Raw genomic sequence first — 15,025 nt, 5'->3', positions numbered from 1 at the left:
AATATTTATTCGATATAATAAATATTAATATTTTTTATCTATAATTAATTGAACTTAAGATACTAAATTATAATATTGTACTAGAATTATATTTTTTTTAGACGGAGAAAGTAACTTGTAACACTAGTATACCTTCATATTTTGTCGAAAGAGCCATCTGTACATGCTACCTAGATTTGGTCCTTCATCTAGGTACGTCTGCAAAGTCGCTAATCCTTCCAAGACCGCACACTTCTCAGCTCTCACCAAAAACAAAGCGAAGATCTCGCATAAAAAAAGAAGAAGCACTAATCTGGATCATTCTTTTGGCATCCTGATCAGCACTCAATTCTCTTTGCGGTCAAAAAAAGAAGATGCCCCTCGCATTTGGTTGGAGAGAAAAACCAGTGCGAACTTTTTCGCAAGTGCGCATTGACCTCTCTGCCTCTCGGTTTTGCACCGTTCTTCAAGGCAGGAGGCGGACGAACAGCTGCGGCCCGCAAGGCACAGTCGCGCGTGGGCAGGGGCCAGGGGGTGAGTCGAGCCGGGGCCGGGGGAGCTCACGTGGCCATCGGGCTGGGCCCGACAGCGAACCCAGACCGTGTCCGCCGGCGACGTGGCGCGGCGCGGCACGTTGGAACGGCAGCGGCGGTTGGCAGCGGGCTAACGGGAGCCTGACAAGTGGATGTCAGAAATTACACTGTTTTTTTCTCATGAAGTGGATGGAGTCTGGAGTGGTGGTGGCATGAAATTCTTCCGTGCAGGCTGCGAGGGAATCTGATTGGGTTCCCACTTTTCTGCCCTAGATGCTGGTTGCCGGATCTCTGCCGTCGGCAGATGAGCTGCTACTACATCTGAAAATAAAAGCTTTACTAGAAGACCACCAAAGAGATAGTGCTGTACTAGTATGAGATAGACAAGCCTACACCAACTTGCGGCTGTGCTCTCGTGCCGTGGCCACCGGCCCACCGCCCAAGCGCACCGGCTCCCGCGCGCGCCACCAACGATCGCGAGCACGGCACTGTTCCGGCCAACCGTTTGCCGCTGCGTTTTGTGCACCCTCGCCGCAGTACTACACGGCAGCCCAACTGGTTCGGTTCATTCATGCACCGTCTGCGTGGCTCCAGTGTTGAATGTGCTCCCTTCATCATTGGCCTCGTGCTGCGGCGGCCTGCAGGTGGAGGATGAGGCAGAGGACCACCCAGCAGGCAGCGCGCAGCAGCCGTGTCCGTGGCCCAGCAGCCCCCAGTTCGGTTGGCTGGTTCGTATCGTTGCTGGTTCGTGAAGTACTGTTGGCTGGTTTGTGTGAGAAAAAAATACTGTTCCGGCTGGAAATTTACGATCGTTTACGACAAGCCGCAGCCAAACGAACAGGCGTGGCGCGCCAGAGCCAGCAGCGGTCCGGTCCCGATCGTACGTCCTGGATCCAACGGTCAGGAAATCGATCTGCTGGTTGTCTGGTTACGGAGGGGATAAGATACGCCAATGCTAGTTTGGCATTCTCCTGCCGGACATCCCATTAGGTCCCTTCGGTTACGACGTTCCCAGTCCTTCCTGGACTGGAAATGGTTCCGGACACGTAGAAAATAACGAACAAACAACGAGGCCACGAATCGATTCCTTGGCCTAAAGTTGATTGTAGTAGTATGTTACATACCACATGATTTGGGGCATCGTTTCCGTTTCTAGATATGAAAGATTTTGCTTGCCCAGGCAGTCGGGGACGCAATTAAACCTGCCGCTACCGTTTCTCTCCCCGATCGCTAAGCTCGGTGCACGCGTCCGCCGTCGCTGTCGCAACGTCGCATCGACTGCTGCCAGGGCATTGTCTTGTCAAAGCAAAATCGTGAGGGAAATGGAGGACAAGTTGTCGGTGTTCCGGATTATGGGTCAGTAAATTTTCTGGTGTGCGCATCTGGCTCAGATGGTGTGTTTAGAGGACATAAGGATTATACTGGTTTCAGCAAAACATCCCTACGTCTAGTCTGTTGCTGCTCGTGTTACCGGAGGTTAAAGATGGGCGAGAGAGGGAGCGGATTCTAGGTCTCTGGTGGAAGGATTGAAAAGTGCTGAGTTTGTTCAGCTGTTCAGTCGTGTGCTCGCGCCTATATCCCCTGTTGTGTTCTCCCTTTTATAGAAGAAGAGGAAGATGCAGGTTACATCAGAAAAAAGAGAAGAGAGAGAGAAAGAGGGAGAAAATTGAGGAGAAGCCCTCTGGGACTACCGCGTCCTTCTTCTCGTTCATGCGGGTCCCGCCGACGTTGTAGATAGTGACGGGGACGGCTCCACGTCGGGCTCCTGTTCATCACTGGTGCTATGCCTCGACATCATCAGCTGGTCGTGGCGTTCCATCCCGTCCCGGCGGACGGCGTGGTGAATCGACGTGTTTGTTAGCGGGCGTACAGGGATTAGGCAGCAGAGCGCCCACGCACCCGTCACTGTTGGCGATGCGAACCCCTGGGCGTGGCCTGTCGTGGCCATGGGTCACGTCAAGATGTGCCCGCACCTCTTCTGGTGTAAGAGGCTTGACCTAGGCTCACACGTTTGGATCCATAGTGATTGTGGTTTGTACAGACCTCGTCGGGTGAGGCGGAGCCTACGTCCAAGGGATTGGACGAGACAGCTTCTATACCCTCAGGATCGATCAAGACTGAAATACGTTGTCGGATACCGTGAGAAGGGGTACCCTAAGCAAGACCCAAAAAACGACTGCGTAGACTTCGTAAAGATCGAAACCAGCTAAAACACCGCTGGCCCCGGCCGGTTCTCCGACTCGCCCGAGGCCCCCTCACCGCTGGCCTCGGCCGATTCTCCGACTCGCCCGAGGCCCCCTCACCACTGACCTCGAGCGACTCCCCGCCGAAGGCCTCGGCCGGGCCACTGACCCTCCGTCTCGCGCGAGGCGGGCTCGGCAGCACTCCGCTGCCTCTTCCTTCTCCCGTCCCTCTGACAAAACGTCGTGTCGCATTAACTCAGCCAACTGCTGCCCCTGACATCGGCCGCACGCTCGGCACAGTACAGCAGAGTGGCCGACGGGACAGGAAGCAGGGCGGGGCAGGGGTTACCCGCCACTGTGCTAACCACTATGCACATGGCTGACGCCCATGCCTCACTGAGCTGCCAACTCCTGCTGCAAGGACAACGCAGCATGGAGAGCCACGTCTGGGCTACTGCGGCCTCGGAATCAGTACCCAGGACCAATAATTCCCTCCAAGGCCTCGGCAGTTTGCTTCAGGGGCTCGGCAGCTTGAGGACCCACGTCCGCCGGGGCCCCCCGCGATGGCTTAGCCTCGGCACCTGCAGAGCCACAGCTCCCCACGACGTCATCACACGATGACCCGCACGTCGCCTGGACTGGGCAGGGGTTACCCGCCACTGTACTGACCACCATGCACATGGCGGACGCCCATGCCTCACTGTGCTACCAACTCCTGCTCCAAGGACAACGCAGCATGGGGAGCCACGTCTGGGCTACTGTGGCCTCGGAATCAGTACCCAGGTCCAATAACTCCCCCAAGGCCTCGGCAGTTTGCTTCAGGGGCTCGGCAGCCTGAGGATCCATGTCCGCCGAGCCCCCCACGATGGCTCGGCCTCGGCGTCTGTAGGGCCGCTGCTCCCTACGACATCATTGCACGGTGACCAGCACGTCGCCCGCCATGTCCTGCATCAAGCTATACTGGAGCCCCACGACGTATAAGATCGAGTATGACCGGCGCGTCACTTCTGCACGACAAGGACAGGGCCACTCCATCGACCATACCACGACAGTGGCCGGCTACAGGGCTCGGACATGCCACCCCGTTTACAGAAGCGCTATGTAGCAATCTATGTACGGTCCTAGGTCTCCCTTAGAGTATAAAAAGGAGGCACCGGGGCCATTTCTAGGGGCGACCGGAAGAGGATGAACACACCGATAGAACTTGACACTTCCACTACGCTGCTTGGGAACAATGCCTCAAGCAGCTCGCACCACCCTCACCGAGACCTGGGGCTTGCCCCCTCTCTCACCTAGCTTGTAACCCCCTACTACGAGCACTCCGGTGCAAGGAATACAAGATTAATCTCTTAGACTGGACGTAGGGCCTCGATTGCCTGAACCAGTATAAACCTTGTGTCTCTTTGCATCACCATCCGGGATTAGGGGCACGCAGCACAAACTCACTCGTTGGTTGAGGGACCCCCGGTTCCAAAACACCGACAGTTGGCGCGCCAGGTAGGGGGCGTGCGTGTCAGCTTCATCATCCTAGCAAGTTCCGGATGGCAGACCCGGTACGACCATTGCGTCTCGGCACCATAGTTTGGTTCGGAAGCCTAGAGTTCATGTCTCTAGGGCATGAGTACGACATGGTGCTCCTCGCCCCTCGAGCCCCACCGTCCGACGATGAAGTCACGCCCCGGCAGCCCAGGCGCAGGCGGCGCCCGGGCAGCCACTCTCGCCATGCTCGCCAGGCACGACGTGAGCAAGGCCACCCCGACGCTACGCGAACCCAGGGCGGCACGCTACTCCCCGCCGATACCCTACGACCAGCTGTTGGTACGGGGTCCCTGGCTGGAGACCTGTCTGGCCTGAGCATGGACGAAGGAAAATCACCGGCGGCTTGCGGCGATACCCAGCCGTCTGGCTCCGCTCCACCACTCCCTGGAGAGCCGACCCCGGCGGGGCAGAATATGGAGACGGCACCGTCGCCATCCCCCTTTGGATTGAGAAATGCCCCCGCCTCTTATGCCTACGCTTACGCTACCACTCACGAGCACCCCTCGGAACGCCGCCAGCGCTTCGCTCCCGACCTGAGCATCCGCTCCGACTCCTCGGACGAGGACGAGGCATGGCCCAGGGCGGACTTCTCCGAACTCCACAACCCTAGGGCTTTGCGCCAATTCTTGGCTGCAAGCGACTACTGCCTCGGCTACTCCGACTCCGACGACGAAGGGACTTACGATCCATCTTGTGAGTGCTTCCACGTTGGGCTCAGGATGCCAAGGGCGGGCGAAGAGGACGAGAGGACAGGCAACCATTCCCCGCCCCGGGCAGGGGCGGGCGACGCCACACCTCCGCGTCTCGAACCCCCGGCAGCACGGAACGAGAATCCTGTTCGCGGGGGACATCGACGCCCAGACCTGGAGCAGCTCCGCGAGCTTCAAGCCAAGGTCGAACAAGACCGACTCCTTCTGCAACAGCTTCGGGACACTCTTGAGCAGGAGCAGCAAGGGCGTGGCGAGGGCGGAGGAGCCCAAGGGAGGGCCCGCGACGTCCATCACCGCATCAACGATAACGAGGGGGGAGAGCCACCCCCAATCTTTAATCGCGCTAGCTAGAATGTCGCAGCGGCTGCGATGCTGGTCCGAGCGATGCCCGAGCCCTCCACCACCGAGGGGCGACGGGTCCGCGGAGAGCTCCGCGACCTCCTCGAGACCGCAGCGGTGCAGCAGGCCAAAAGTTCCGCCTCCCGCCGGCGCGGAGGCACTTCAGAGCAGCCCGCAGCGCAACCTCGCCGGGGCCAAGATGCCTCGGTCCGCCCCGAGGCCGCTCGCACGCCGACGATCAACAGGGCCCCCTCGGTACGCGATCGACCTAGAGACCAACGCGAGGCACGGGACGACCACGAAGTAGTTGGCGGGCGACGACGCCACGACAACGGAGCCGCCCGGGGCTACCACCCGCACCGAGGCGGTCGCTACAACAGCGGTGAGGACCGTAGTCCTTCCCCTGAGCCGCCAGGCCCTCGGGTCTTCAGCAGGGCCATCCGCGCGACTCCTTTCCCCGCCCGGTTCCGACAGCCGGCCAATCTCGCAAAGTACAGCGGCGAGACCAACCCGGAGCTCTGGCTCGCCGATTACCGCCTGGCCTGCCAGCTAGGCGGCGCGGACGATGACCTGCTCATCATCCGCAATCTCCCTCTACTCTTGTTGGACTCGGCACGAGCCTAGCTCGAGCATCTCCCTCCCTCGCAAATCCACGACTGGCGCGACTTAGTTAGGATCTTCATCGGGAACTTCCAGGGCACTTACGTACGCCCCGGGAATTCCTGGGATCTTAAGAGCTGCCGACAGAAGCCGGATGAGTCTCTCCGAGACTTCATCCGGCGCTTCTCCAAACAGTGCACCGAGCTACCCAGCGTCGGCGACTCGAAGATCGTCCAGGCTTTCCTCTCCGGCACCACTTGTCGGGACTTGGTCCGAGAGTTAGGACGTAACGTCCCGCGCTCTGCTGCCGCGCTCCTCGACATCGCCACCAGTTTCGCCTCAGGGGAAGAGGCTGTTGGAGCCATCTTCCCCGACGCCGATTGCAAGGGTAAGCGGAGGGAAGAGGCCCCCGTGGCCTCAACCTCCCACCTCCCAAAGAAAAAGAAGAAGGGTCGCCCAGGGAAGCAGGAGGTCCTCGAGGCCATCCATGTCGCCACAACAGATCGCAGGAATCCCCGAGGCCCCCGTGGCCTCGGGCTATTCGACGACATGCTGAAGAAGCCCTACCCTTACCATCAAGGTCCGGTGAAGCATGCTCTCGAGGATTGCACCATGCTGCGGCGCTACTACGCCAAGCTCGGGCTCCCCGACGATGACGCCAAGCAGAAGGGCGCCGGCGGTCGGAACGAGGACAAGGACGACGGGTTCCCCGAGGTACGCAACGCTTTCATGATCTTCGGTGGGCCCTCGGCATGCCTTACGACGCGGCAGCGCAAGAGGGAGCGCCGAGAAGTCTTCTCGGTCAAGGTGGCCACCCCCCAGTACCTCGACTGGTCCCGAGAGGCGATCACCTTCGATCGAGGTGACCACCCCGACCGTATTCCGAATCCCGGGCAGTACCCGCTGGTCGTCGACCCGATCATCGGCAACACCCGACTCTCCAAGGTGTTGATGGACGGAGGCAGCGACCTCAACATCCTCTACGCCAACACCCTGGAGCTCTTAGAGATCGACAGGTCGAGGCTACGAGGCGACGTTGCACCCTTCCATGGCATCGTGCCGAGGAGGCGCCCGCAACCCCTCGGGCGCATCGACCTTCCCGTCTGCTTCGGCACCCCTTCCAACTACCGCAAGGAAGTCCTCACCTTCGAAGTAGTCGGGTTCGGGGGAGCCTACCACGCCATCCTGGGGCGACCATGCTACGCCAAGTTCATGGCAGTGCCCAACTATACCTACCTCAAGCTCAAGATGCCAGGCCCTAATGGGGTCATCACAATCGAATCCACGTACGAACATGCATACGACTACGACGTCGAGTGCATCGAGTACGCCGAGGCCCTTGCGGAGGCCGAGACCCTCATCGCCCACCTAGACCAGCTCAGTGGTGAGGTGCCTGACTCCAAGCGTCACGCGGGGGCGTTCGAGCCCGCTGAAACCATCAAACTCATCCCAGTCGACCCCGCATGCCCCGACGACCGGGCGCTGAAAATCAGCGCCACCCTCGACGTCAAATAGGAAGCTGTGCTCGTCGACTTTCTCCGTGCGAACGCCGACATTTTCGCATGGAGTCCCTCGGACATGCCGAGCATACCGAGGGAAGTCGCCGAGCACGCCCTGGACATCCGGGCTGGATCTAGACCGGCGAGGCAACGCCTGCGGCGCTTCGACGAAGAAAAATGCAGGGCCATCGGGGAGGAGGTACATAAGCTCTTGGCGGCCGGGTTCATCAAGGAAGTATCCCACCCGGAGTGGTTGGCTAACCCCGTTTTAGTCAAGAAGAAAAATGGGAAGTGGAGGATGTGTGTAGACTACACCGGTCTGAATAAAGCCTGTCCAAAGGTCCCCTTCCCATTACCTCGAATCGATCAAATCGTTGATTCCACCGCAGGGTGCGAGACCCTGTCTTTCCTCACTGCGTACTCCGGATACCATCAAATCAAGATGAAAGAGTCCGACCAGCTCGCGACTTCCTTCATCACACCGTTTGGCATGTACTGCTACGTGACGATGCCCTTCGGCCTCAGAAACGCAGGTGCCACGTACCAGCGGTGCATGACCCAGGTCTTTGGCGACAACATTGGGCAGACCATCGAGGTCTACGTAGACGACATCGTGGTCAAAACCAGAAAGGCCGAAAATCTCATGAATGACTTGAGGGTGACCTTCAAATGCCTTAGAGAGAGGGGCATCAAGCTCAACCCCGAGAAGTGCGTGTTCGGGGTCCCCCGAGGCATGCTCTTGGGATTCATAGTCTCGGAACGCGGCATTGAGGCCAACCCAGAGAAGGTCTCAGCTATAACCAGCATGGGACCAATCAGAGACCTCAAGGGAGTACAGAGGGTCATGGGATGCCTTGCGGCCCTAAGTCGCTTCATCTCACGCCTCGGCGAAAAAGGCCTGCCCCTGTACCGCCTCTTGAGAAAGTCCGAGCGCTTTTCTTGGACCGCTGAGGCCGAAGAAGCCTTCGCCAGGCTCAAAGCACTGCTGACCAACCCCCCCATCCTGGTACCGCCTGCCGAGGGCGAGCACCTCTTGCTCTACGTCACCGTGACAACCCAAGTGGTTAGCGCGGCCGTAGTAGTCGAGAGGCAGGAGAAGGGACATGCTCTACCCGTCCAACGACCTATTTACTTCATCAGTGAAGTGCTCTCCAAAACTAAGACGCGTTACCCCCACATCCAGAAGCTGGTTTACGCAGTAGTCTTGGCTCGACGCAAGCTGCGTCACTACTTCGAGTCCCACCCGGTGACTGTGGTGTCGTCTTTTCCTCTGGGAGAGATAATCCAAAACCGGGAGGCCTTGGGTAGAGTAGCCAAGTGGGCTGTCGAACTCATGGGGGAAACCTTGTCCTTCGCGCCTCGGAAGGCGATCAAATCACAGGTCCTATCCGACTTTGTAGCCGAATGGACCGACACACAGCTGCCACCTGTTCAGATCCAATCAGAATGCTGGACCATGTACTTCGACGGGTCCCTGATGAAGACTGGGGCTGGCGCGGGCCTACTCCTGGTCTCGCCCCTCGGAGTACACATGCGCTACATGATCCGGCTTCACTTCGCCGCCTCCAACAATGTCGCCGAATACGAGGCCCTCATCAACGGCCTGCAAGTTGCCATCGAACTTGGAGTACGATGTCTCGACATACGGGGTGATTCGCAGCTCGTCGTCGATCAGGTGATGAAAGAGTCAAGCTGCCATGACCCCAAAATGAAGGCGTACTGCGCGATGGTACGTCGCCTGGAGAACAAGTTCGATGGTCTCGAACTCAACCACGTTGCACGAAAGTTCAACGAGGCCGCGGATGAACTAGCAAAGATGGCGTCTGCACGGACCCCGGTCCCCCCGAACGTCTTCACCAGAGACCTCCACAAGCCATCTGTCGACTACGCCCCAGCGATGGAAGAGGGCCCATCGGCCGAGCCCACCGCAGGGCCCGAGGCCCCCTCTGCCATCGAGACCTCGCCCGCCGAGCCCGAGGCCATGGCGATTGACGCAGAGCCTCCCAAGGTTGACCAAGGAACGGACTGGCGAGTCCCTTTCCTTGATCACCTCGTTCGAGGAGAACTGCCCGCTGACAGAACCGAAGCCCGACGGCTTGCGCGACGCACCAAGACTTACGCCCTCTGCGACGACGAGTTGTATAGGCGTAGCCCATCTGGTGTTCTCCAGCGATGCATCACCACCGAGGCTGGCCAATCCTTACTTTGGGACTTGCACGCAGGAGTCTGCGAGCACCACGCGGCGCCTCGGGCGCTCATGGGTAACGCCTTCCGCTAAGGTTTCTATTGGCCAACGGCGGTGGCCAACGCCACGAAGCTAGTACGCTCCTGCGAGGGATGCCAGTACTACGCTCGACAGACGCACCTTCCGGCCCAAGCCCTCCAAACCATCCCCATCACATGGCCATTCGCTATGTGGGGGCTAGACATGGTTGGGCCTCTGCAGAAGGCATTCGGGGGCCATACCCATCTGCTGGTAGCTATCGACAAATTCTCCAAATGGATCGAGGCTCGCCCAATCGCTCAGATCAAATCCGAGCAAGCGGTGCTGTTCTTTACCGATATCATCCACAGGTTCGGGGTTCCTAACACCATCATCACTGACAATGGGACACAATTCACCGGACGCAAGTTCCTAACGTTCTGCGACGACCACCACATCCGGGTGGCTTGGTCGGCCGTAGGGCACCCAAGGACGAATGGCCAAGTAGAGCGTGCCAACGGCATGATCCTACAAGGCCTTAAGCCAAGAATATTCAACCAATTGAAGAAGTTTGGCAAGAAATGGCTTGCCGAACTCCCATCAGTCATCTGGAGCCTAAGAAATACCCCAAGCCGAGCCACGGGATTCACACCGTTCTTCCTGGTCTATGGAGCCGAGGCCATCCTCCCCACTGACTTAGAATACGATTCCCCAAGGCTACAGGCGTACAATGAGCAAAGCAACCGCACTGCCCACGAAGGCGCCCTCGACCAACTGGAGGAAGCCCGAGACGTCGCGCTGCTACACTCAGCCAGGTACCAGCAAGCCCTACGGCGCTACCAAGCCCGGCGCGTCCAAAGCCGAGACCTGAAGGTGGGTGACCTGGTGCTGAGACGGAGGCAGAGCAACAAGGGCTGCCACAAGCTGACCCCACCCTGGGAAGGGCCGTACATCGTCGCTCAAGTGCTGAAGCCCGGGACCTACAAGTTGGCCAATGAGAAGGGCGAAATCTTCACAAACGCTTGGAACATAGAACAGCTACGTCGTTTCTACCCTTAAATTTCCAAACGTTGTTTACATTGTTTCTCGAAATACAATAAAGAAGCGTTCTTAGTTGTTATAATCTTTCGAGGAACCCCCCTTATAGACAAGTCGATTGTATAGAACCTAAGGACCGTACGAACGTCTCAAAGGCGAAAAGGCCGGCCGAGCCGTGAGAACGGCCCACGCCTCCGGGCTACGGCAGCTCCCTCACCACCTTTTCACCCAAAGGACAGCGTAGGCTCCGAGGAAGTTCTATGCAGAGATAGGGGCTCGACGTCACAATAGCGCTATAAGGGAGACTCGGCTCTGCCTCTGCAAAGCCGAGCCTCCCTCGGGGGCCAAAAAGGGGAAACCCCCTAAGTCCCGAAACCCCCTAAGTCTCGAACACCGTTTGTTAATAGTCTTTCAAAAAACTTCTACGCCAAACTCTCTCGCGCTCCGACAGGACCTTCACAAGAAACCCAAAAGACCAAAAGTTTGTCTAGAGGCCAAAGGGCCGGTCGAGTCGTGAGAACGGCCTACGCCTCTAGGCTACGGCAGCTCCCTCACCACCCTTCGCCGAAGGACGGCTTAAGTCCCGAGGGATTTCTTTGCGGGTTCCCAAGATTGAGACAGAGGGCACAGGCTTGCAAGTAGAACAGAAAACGGTTAAAAGACGCACATACGCAAATACTTTAAAAGGCCTCAACAGCCACAAAAACATCACGATACAGCAACTAACTCAATCCGGTTACATGGCCCCTTTTGGCCCAGGTCAAAGCTCAAGGATCGGTGGCCGGTGCGGGAGGGACCACCTCTTCTTCAAACAGACCAGCCAGCACCGTGCCAGGTGCCTCGGCCGCCTCCAACAGCTTCACGACCTCCGCATCAGCCTCCTCGTCATCTTCTGGCAACACATAGCCGTCGCTGACAGCCTTGAGGTTGATGGCGTAGTGCGAAGAGATGACGGCCAGGGCGCGCTTGACACCCGTGTGCAACGCCCCCCGGAGCCTCTCGTGGACGCGGCCGCTCAACGCAATCAGGCGGCTCCCAAGGGAGCTGGCTGATTGGACCTCCTCGACGTCCAAGGCCTCGTAGGCGGTACGGACAGCGCTACGTAACGCCTCGTGCTCCCGGACCTCAGCATCCAGCGCCGCTTGCGCTGCGACGGAGGCCTCAGCCGCCTGGGAAGCTTCTTTTTTCAGATCTACGTCGCAACGAGGGGTCAGGAGTCAAACGCGAACCAGAACAAATGGAACAAGGAACACGGTTCAGCAGAACTTACCCTCGGCCTTGTTCTTCCAGGCTAGGACCTCGACCCGAGAGGCCTCGGCCGCCTTGGTAACCTCTGCCAAGGCGACTCTCGTTGCCTGATGCTCACTCTGCTCCGCACCCAGCTGCCCGGCTGTGGCCTTCGCAGAGGCCGTCGCTTCTTGGGCCCGAGACCTAAAGGAGTCTCGCTCCTCCTCCAGTTCCTTGATCTTTGCCTCCAAGGGGACAGCCTGCCCCTTAGCCGTGACCAACTCGGCCTGAAGGTCAGCACAATGAAGGCGGAGGTCCTCCACTTTCGCACTCCGCGCTGACAAAAGCCCTTGGGCGTCGGCGAGTAGGCCCTTCTGCCGCCGGAGCTGGTCCCAGATATCCCTCTCCCTTCGTAGGAACATCGATTTCCCAAGGGACCGGGTCTCGAGCTCCTATAAAGGTAAGAAACGCGCGTCAAAACACTACGAGGGGACTCGAAGAGAAAACAACTCGGCTTGGGAGAGGAAGGTACTTACCTGGGTGACACCGGGCAAGTCCCGTCCCATAATAGTCATCGCCGTCTGCAGCGACCGCACTGCCAGTTGGCGGTACTGCTCGAGGGTATCCCACCGCCCCCCCTCTGCGATATCTTCAAGGGCGAACACAGGCTCCCCCTCAGGATCAGCCTGGTTCCGCCAGAAAACACGCGGGAAGTTCCACCCACGGGGCTCGGGCCATAGCCGGGTAAGGGCCGAACTCCCCTCGGTGGGATCTGGGACCGGCTGCTCTGCGGTACTGGCCTCCTCGACGTCCGCCGCCTCCTTCCCTCGGGAAGAATCATCAGACGAGATTGTCTGAACCAGGGGCGGCCCCAAAATTTGCTCCGTCTCCACCTCCATCGCCTCAGCCTCGATGGACCCGGGGGCTCTGGCCTCCGCCATATCTACCTCGGTGGCCCCGGCGTCCACCGCCCTGGCTTCAGAGGTCTCGGGGGCTCCGGCCTCACCCTCAACGGCCTCGGCAATAATGGACGCCCCGGCCTCCTTCGCCCCAAGACCCACGACATCGCGAGGCGTGGGCTCCTCCTCCTCCACTCGCTCTACGGCTGCCTCGGCACCCTTTTCCTGGGCAGCCGCCTCCTCCGAAACGGCCCCGCCCGACGCCGCGCCACGCTGCATGCCAGCCTGCGCCTCCGCTGCCTGATGGGCAGAGGAGCTAACATTCACCTTGAGCGCCTTACGGGGCGCCAAGGGAGGATCTTCCACCAGATGTGTCTGGCTGGAAGCAAAGACACTCCCAAGGTCAGCACGCGATCGAGGGGCAAACAAGAAGTACTACGTACTCCACCAGAAAAAACGCTTACCGTGAACGGGGATGCAGCCGCTTCGACACCGCCAGCCTCCTCTGCAACGGCGGCGGTGGTGGCAGCAGCGCGGCCTCGGTGACCACCAGTGCCAGCTGGCCTCCGTCGGGCCCCGGCACCTCCTCGACCCTTCGCGGAGACGAGGGGGTCGCCCCCACCGTCGCCGGCTCCACCTCCACCGTCGAACCCATCGGGCTAACGGCACGCTCCTCCAACACCGGCGTCTCGGGTGTGTCGGCCTCGGCCCCGGGACGAGCCGCCACTGGCCCCGGGACACCTCCTCCTCCTAGGAGCGTCAGGCTCCTTGCCGGCGCCCCGGGCACCATCTCCCTAATGTCGGGGAGGTGTTCCAGGCAGGCCGTCCCCACCTCGCGCCCGTCGCCGTCGCTCGAAGAATCCGACATCGACGACGAGGGAGACGGCTCCAACGGGAGACCGTCGAGCTTCTGACGCCGGCGACGGGCGTCCAGCTTTTCGCGCGCAAGGAGCTTCTTCATGCGCTTCGCCTCCTTGGCATCTTTCTTCTTCTCCTCCTCCTCGGCATGTGCCCTGTTCATGGACCGCCGCCGGGCGTCCTCAGGAACGGGCGGCGGGGAGCCTCGCACGTCTCTTATCCCCTATGGGAACAACGAAGTAAGACAACAGACAAAAAAGAAAAAAGGAAAACGAAAAACAAGAAGGCCACGAAAGCCTCGACAACATCCAACTTACCAGCGAGACATACCCCCGCGATGGGCGCATCGGGAATGGCATCAAATCGTCAATCTTCGGCTTCCCGTCTACCGCCTCTCTCACCCGACGCAGGGTCTCGTCGTCGGTAAGGGCGAAGGCGGACATCTTGACACCAGCGATCGGATCGCCCGGCATCATCTCGAACAGCCGCCGCCGCCGGGCCATCAGCGGCAACACCCTCCGGCGGTGAAAAGCCGCCACGACCACGACCGCCGAAAGACCGTGGTCACGCAGCTTCCCCAAGGCCCTCAAGAGCGGTTCCAGCCTAGGCTGATCGGCCTTGACGACGCCGTATCCCCATTTCTCTGGTTGACTCTCTACAACCCGCCCGGTATAAGGGGGAAGTCCTCTGCCGTCGTTGCGGAGGTAGAACCAGCCGTCGTACCAATGACGGTTGGACGAGGACAGCTGGGCCGGGATGTAGAGGGACTGCCGGTCCTGGCGTACGTGAAGAGTGTAGCCGCCGGCCCTCTGCACCTTCCGAGCCCCCCTCGTTCCCCCTGGCTTGGTGGTGAACGTCGCTCGGAACAAGTGGAGCCACAACTCCCAGTGGGGAGCGATCCCCAAGTACCCCTCACAGACGGCGACGAAGATGGCCGCCTGCGCGATGGAGTTGGGGCTGAAATTGTGAAGCTCCACACCGTAGTAATGCGGGAGCGCCCGCATGAAGTTGTCCACCGGCGACCCGAGGCCTCGCTCGTGGAAGACGACAAAGCTCACCACGTAGCCGTCGTGCGGCCTCGGCTCTGACTCGTTCCCCGGAGCAATCCACTCCGGCTCGTCAGGGTCGGTGATCGGGCGAAGAAGATCGGCCTCCACGAGCGACTGCAGCTTCTCCTCGGTGACGTCGGACCGCTCCCAGGGATCCGCCGGGAGGATGACGGGACCACCAGCCATTGCGCGGCGGAGGGCGCTGCTACGACGGTAATCTCTCTCCCTCTCTCTTTCAGTCTCTCGCCTTTCCCCTTCTCCTCCCCAGCGCTCTAAGCTCTCAACAACGACACGGAGGCAGCAAAGACGAGTGCGGAAAAGGTAAGAAGGGGAAGGGCGAGGTTCTTTGCGTATTTATGCAGGGACAAG

The 15,025-nt window shown here is 59.6% G+C and overlaps 1 protein-coding gene across 1 annotated transcript; it reads right to left on the bottom strand.

The window, feature by feature from the left end:
* Positions 1-11,390: 11,390 nt before the first annotated feature.
* Positions 11,391-14,110, bottom strand: LOC136467643 (uncharacterized). The gene is made up of 4 exons (XM_066466414.1): positions 13,925-14,110; positions 13,696-13,830; positions 11,894-12,302; positions 11,391-11,515 (listed from the first exon to the last, which is right to left on the bottom strand). Exons 1-4 carry the CDS (start codon positions 14,108-14,110, stop codon positions 11,391-11,393), a joined length of 855 nt encoding a protein of 284 aa, XP_066322511.1.
* Between the last annotated feature and the right edge of the window lie 915 nt (positions 14,111-15,025).

The sequence above is a fragment of the Miscanthus floridulus genome, chromosome 1 (assembly GCF_019320115.1).
Source record: "Miscanthus floridulus cultivar M001 chromosome 1, ASM1932011v1, whole genome shotgun sequence".
NCBI lineage: Eukaryota > Viridiplantae > Streptophyta > Magnoliopsida > Poales > Poaceae > Miscanthus > Miscanthus floridulus.
This window is presented reverse-complemented; position numbering and strand designations above follow the sequence as displayed.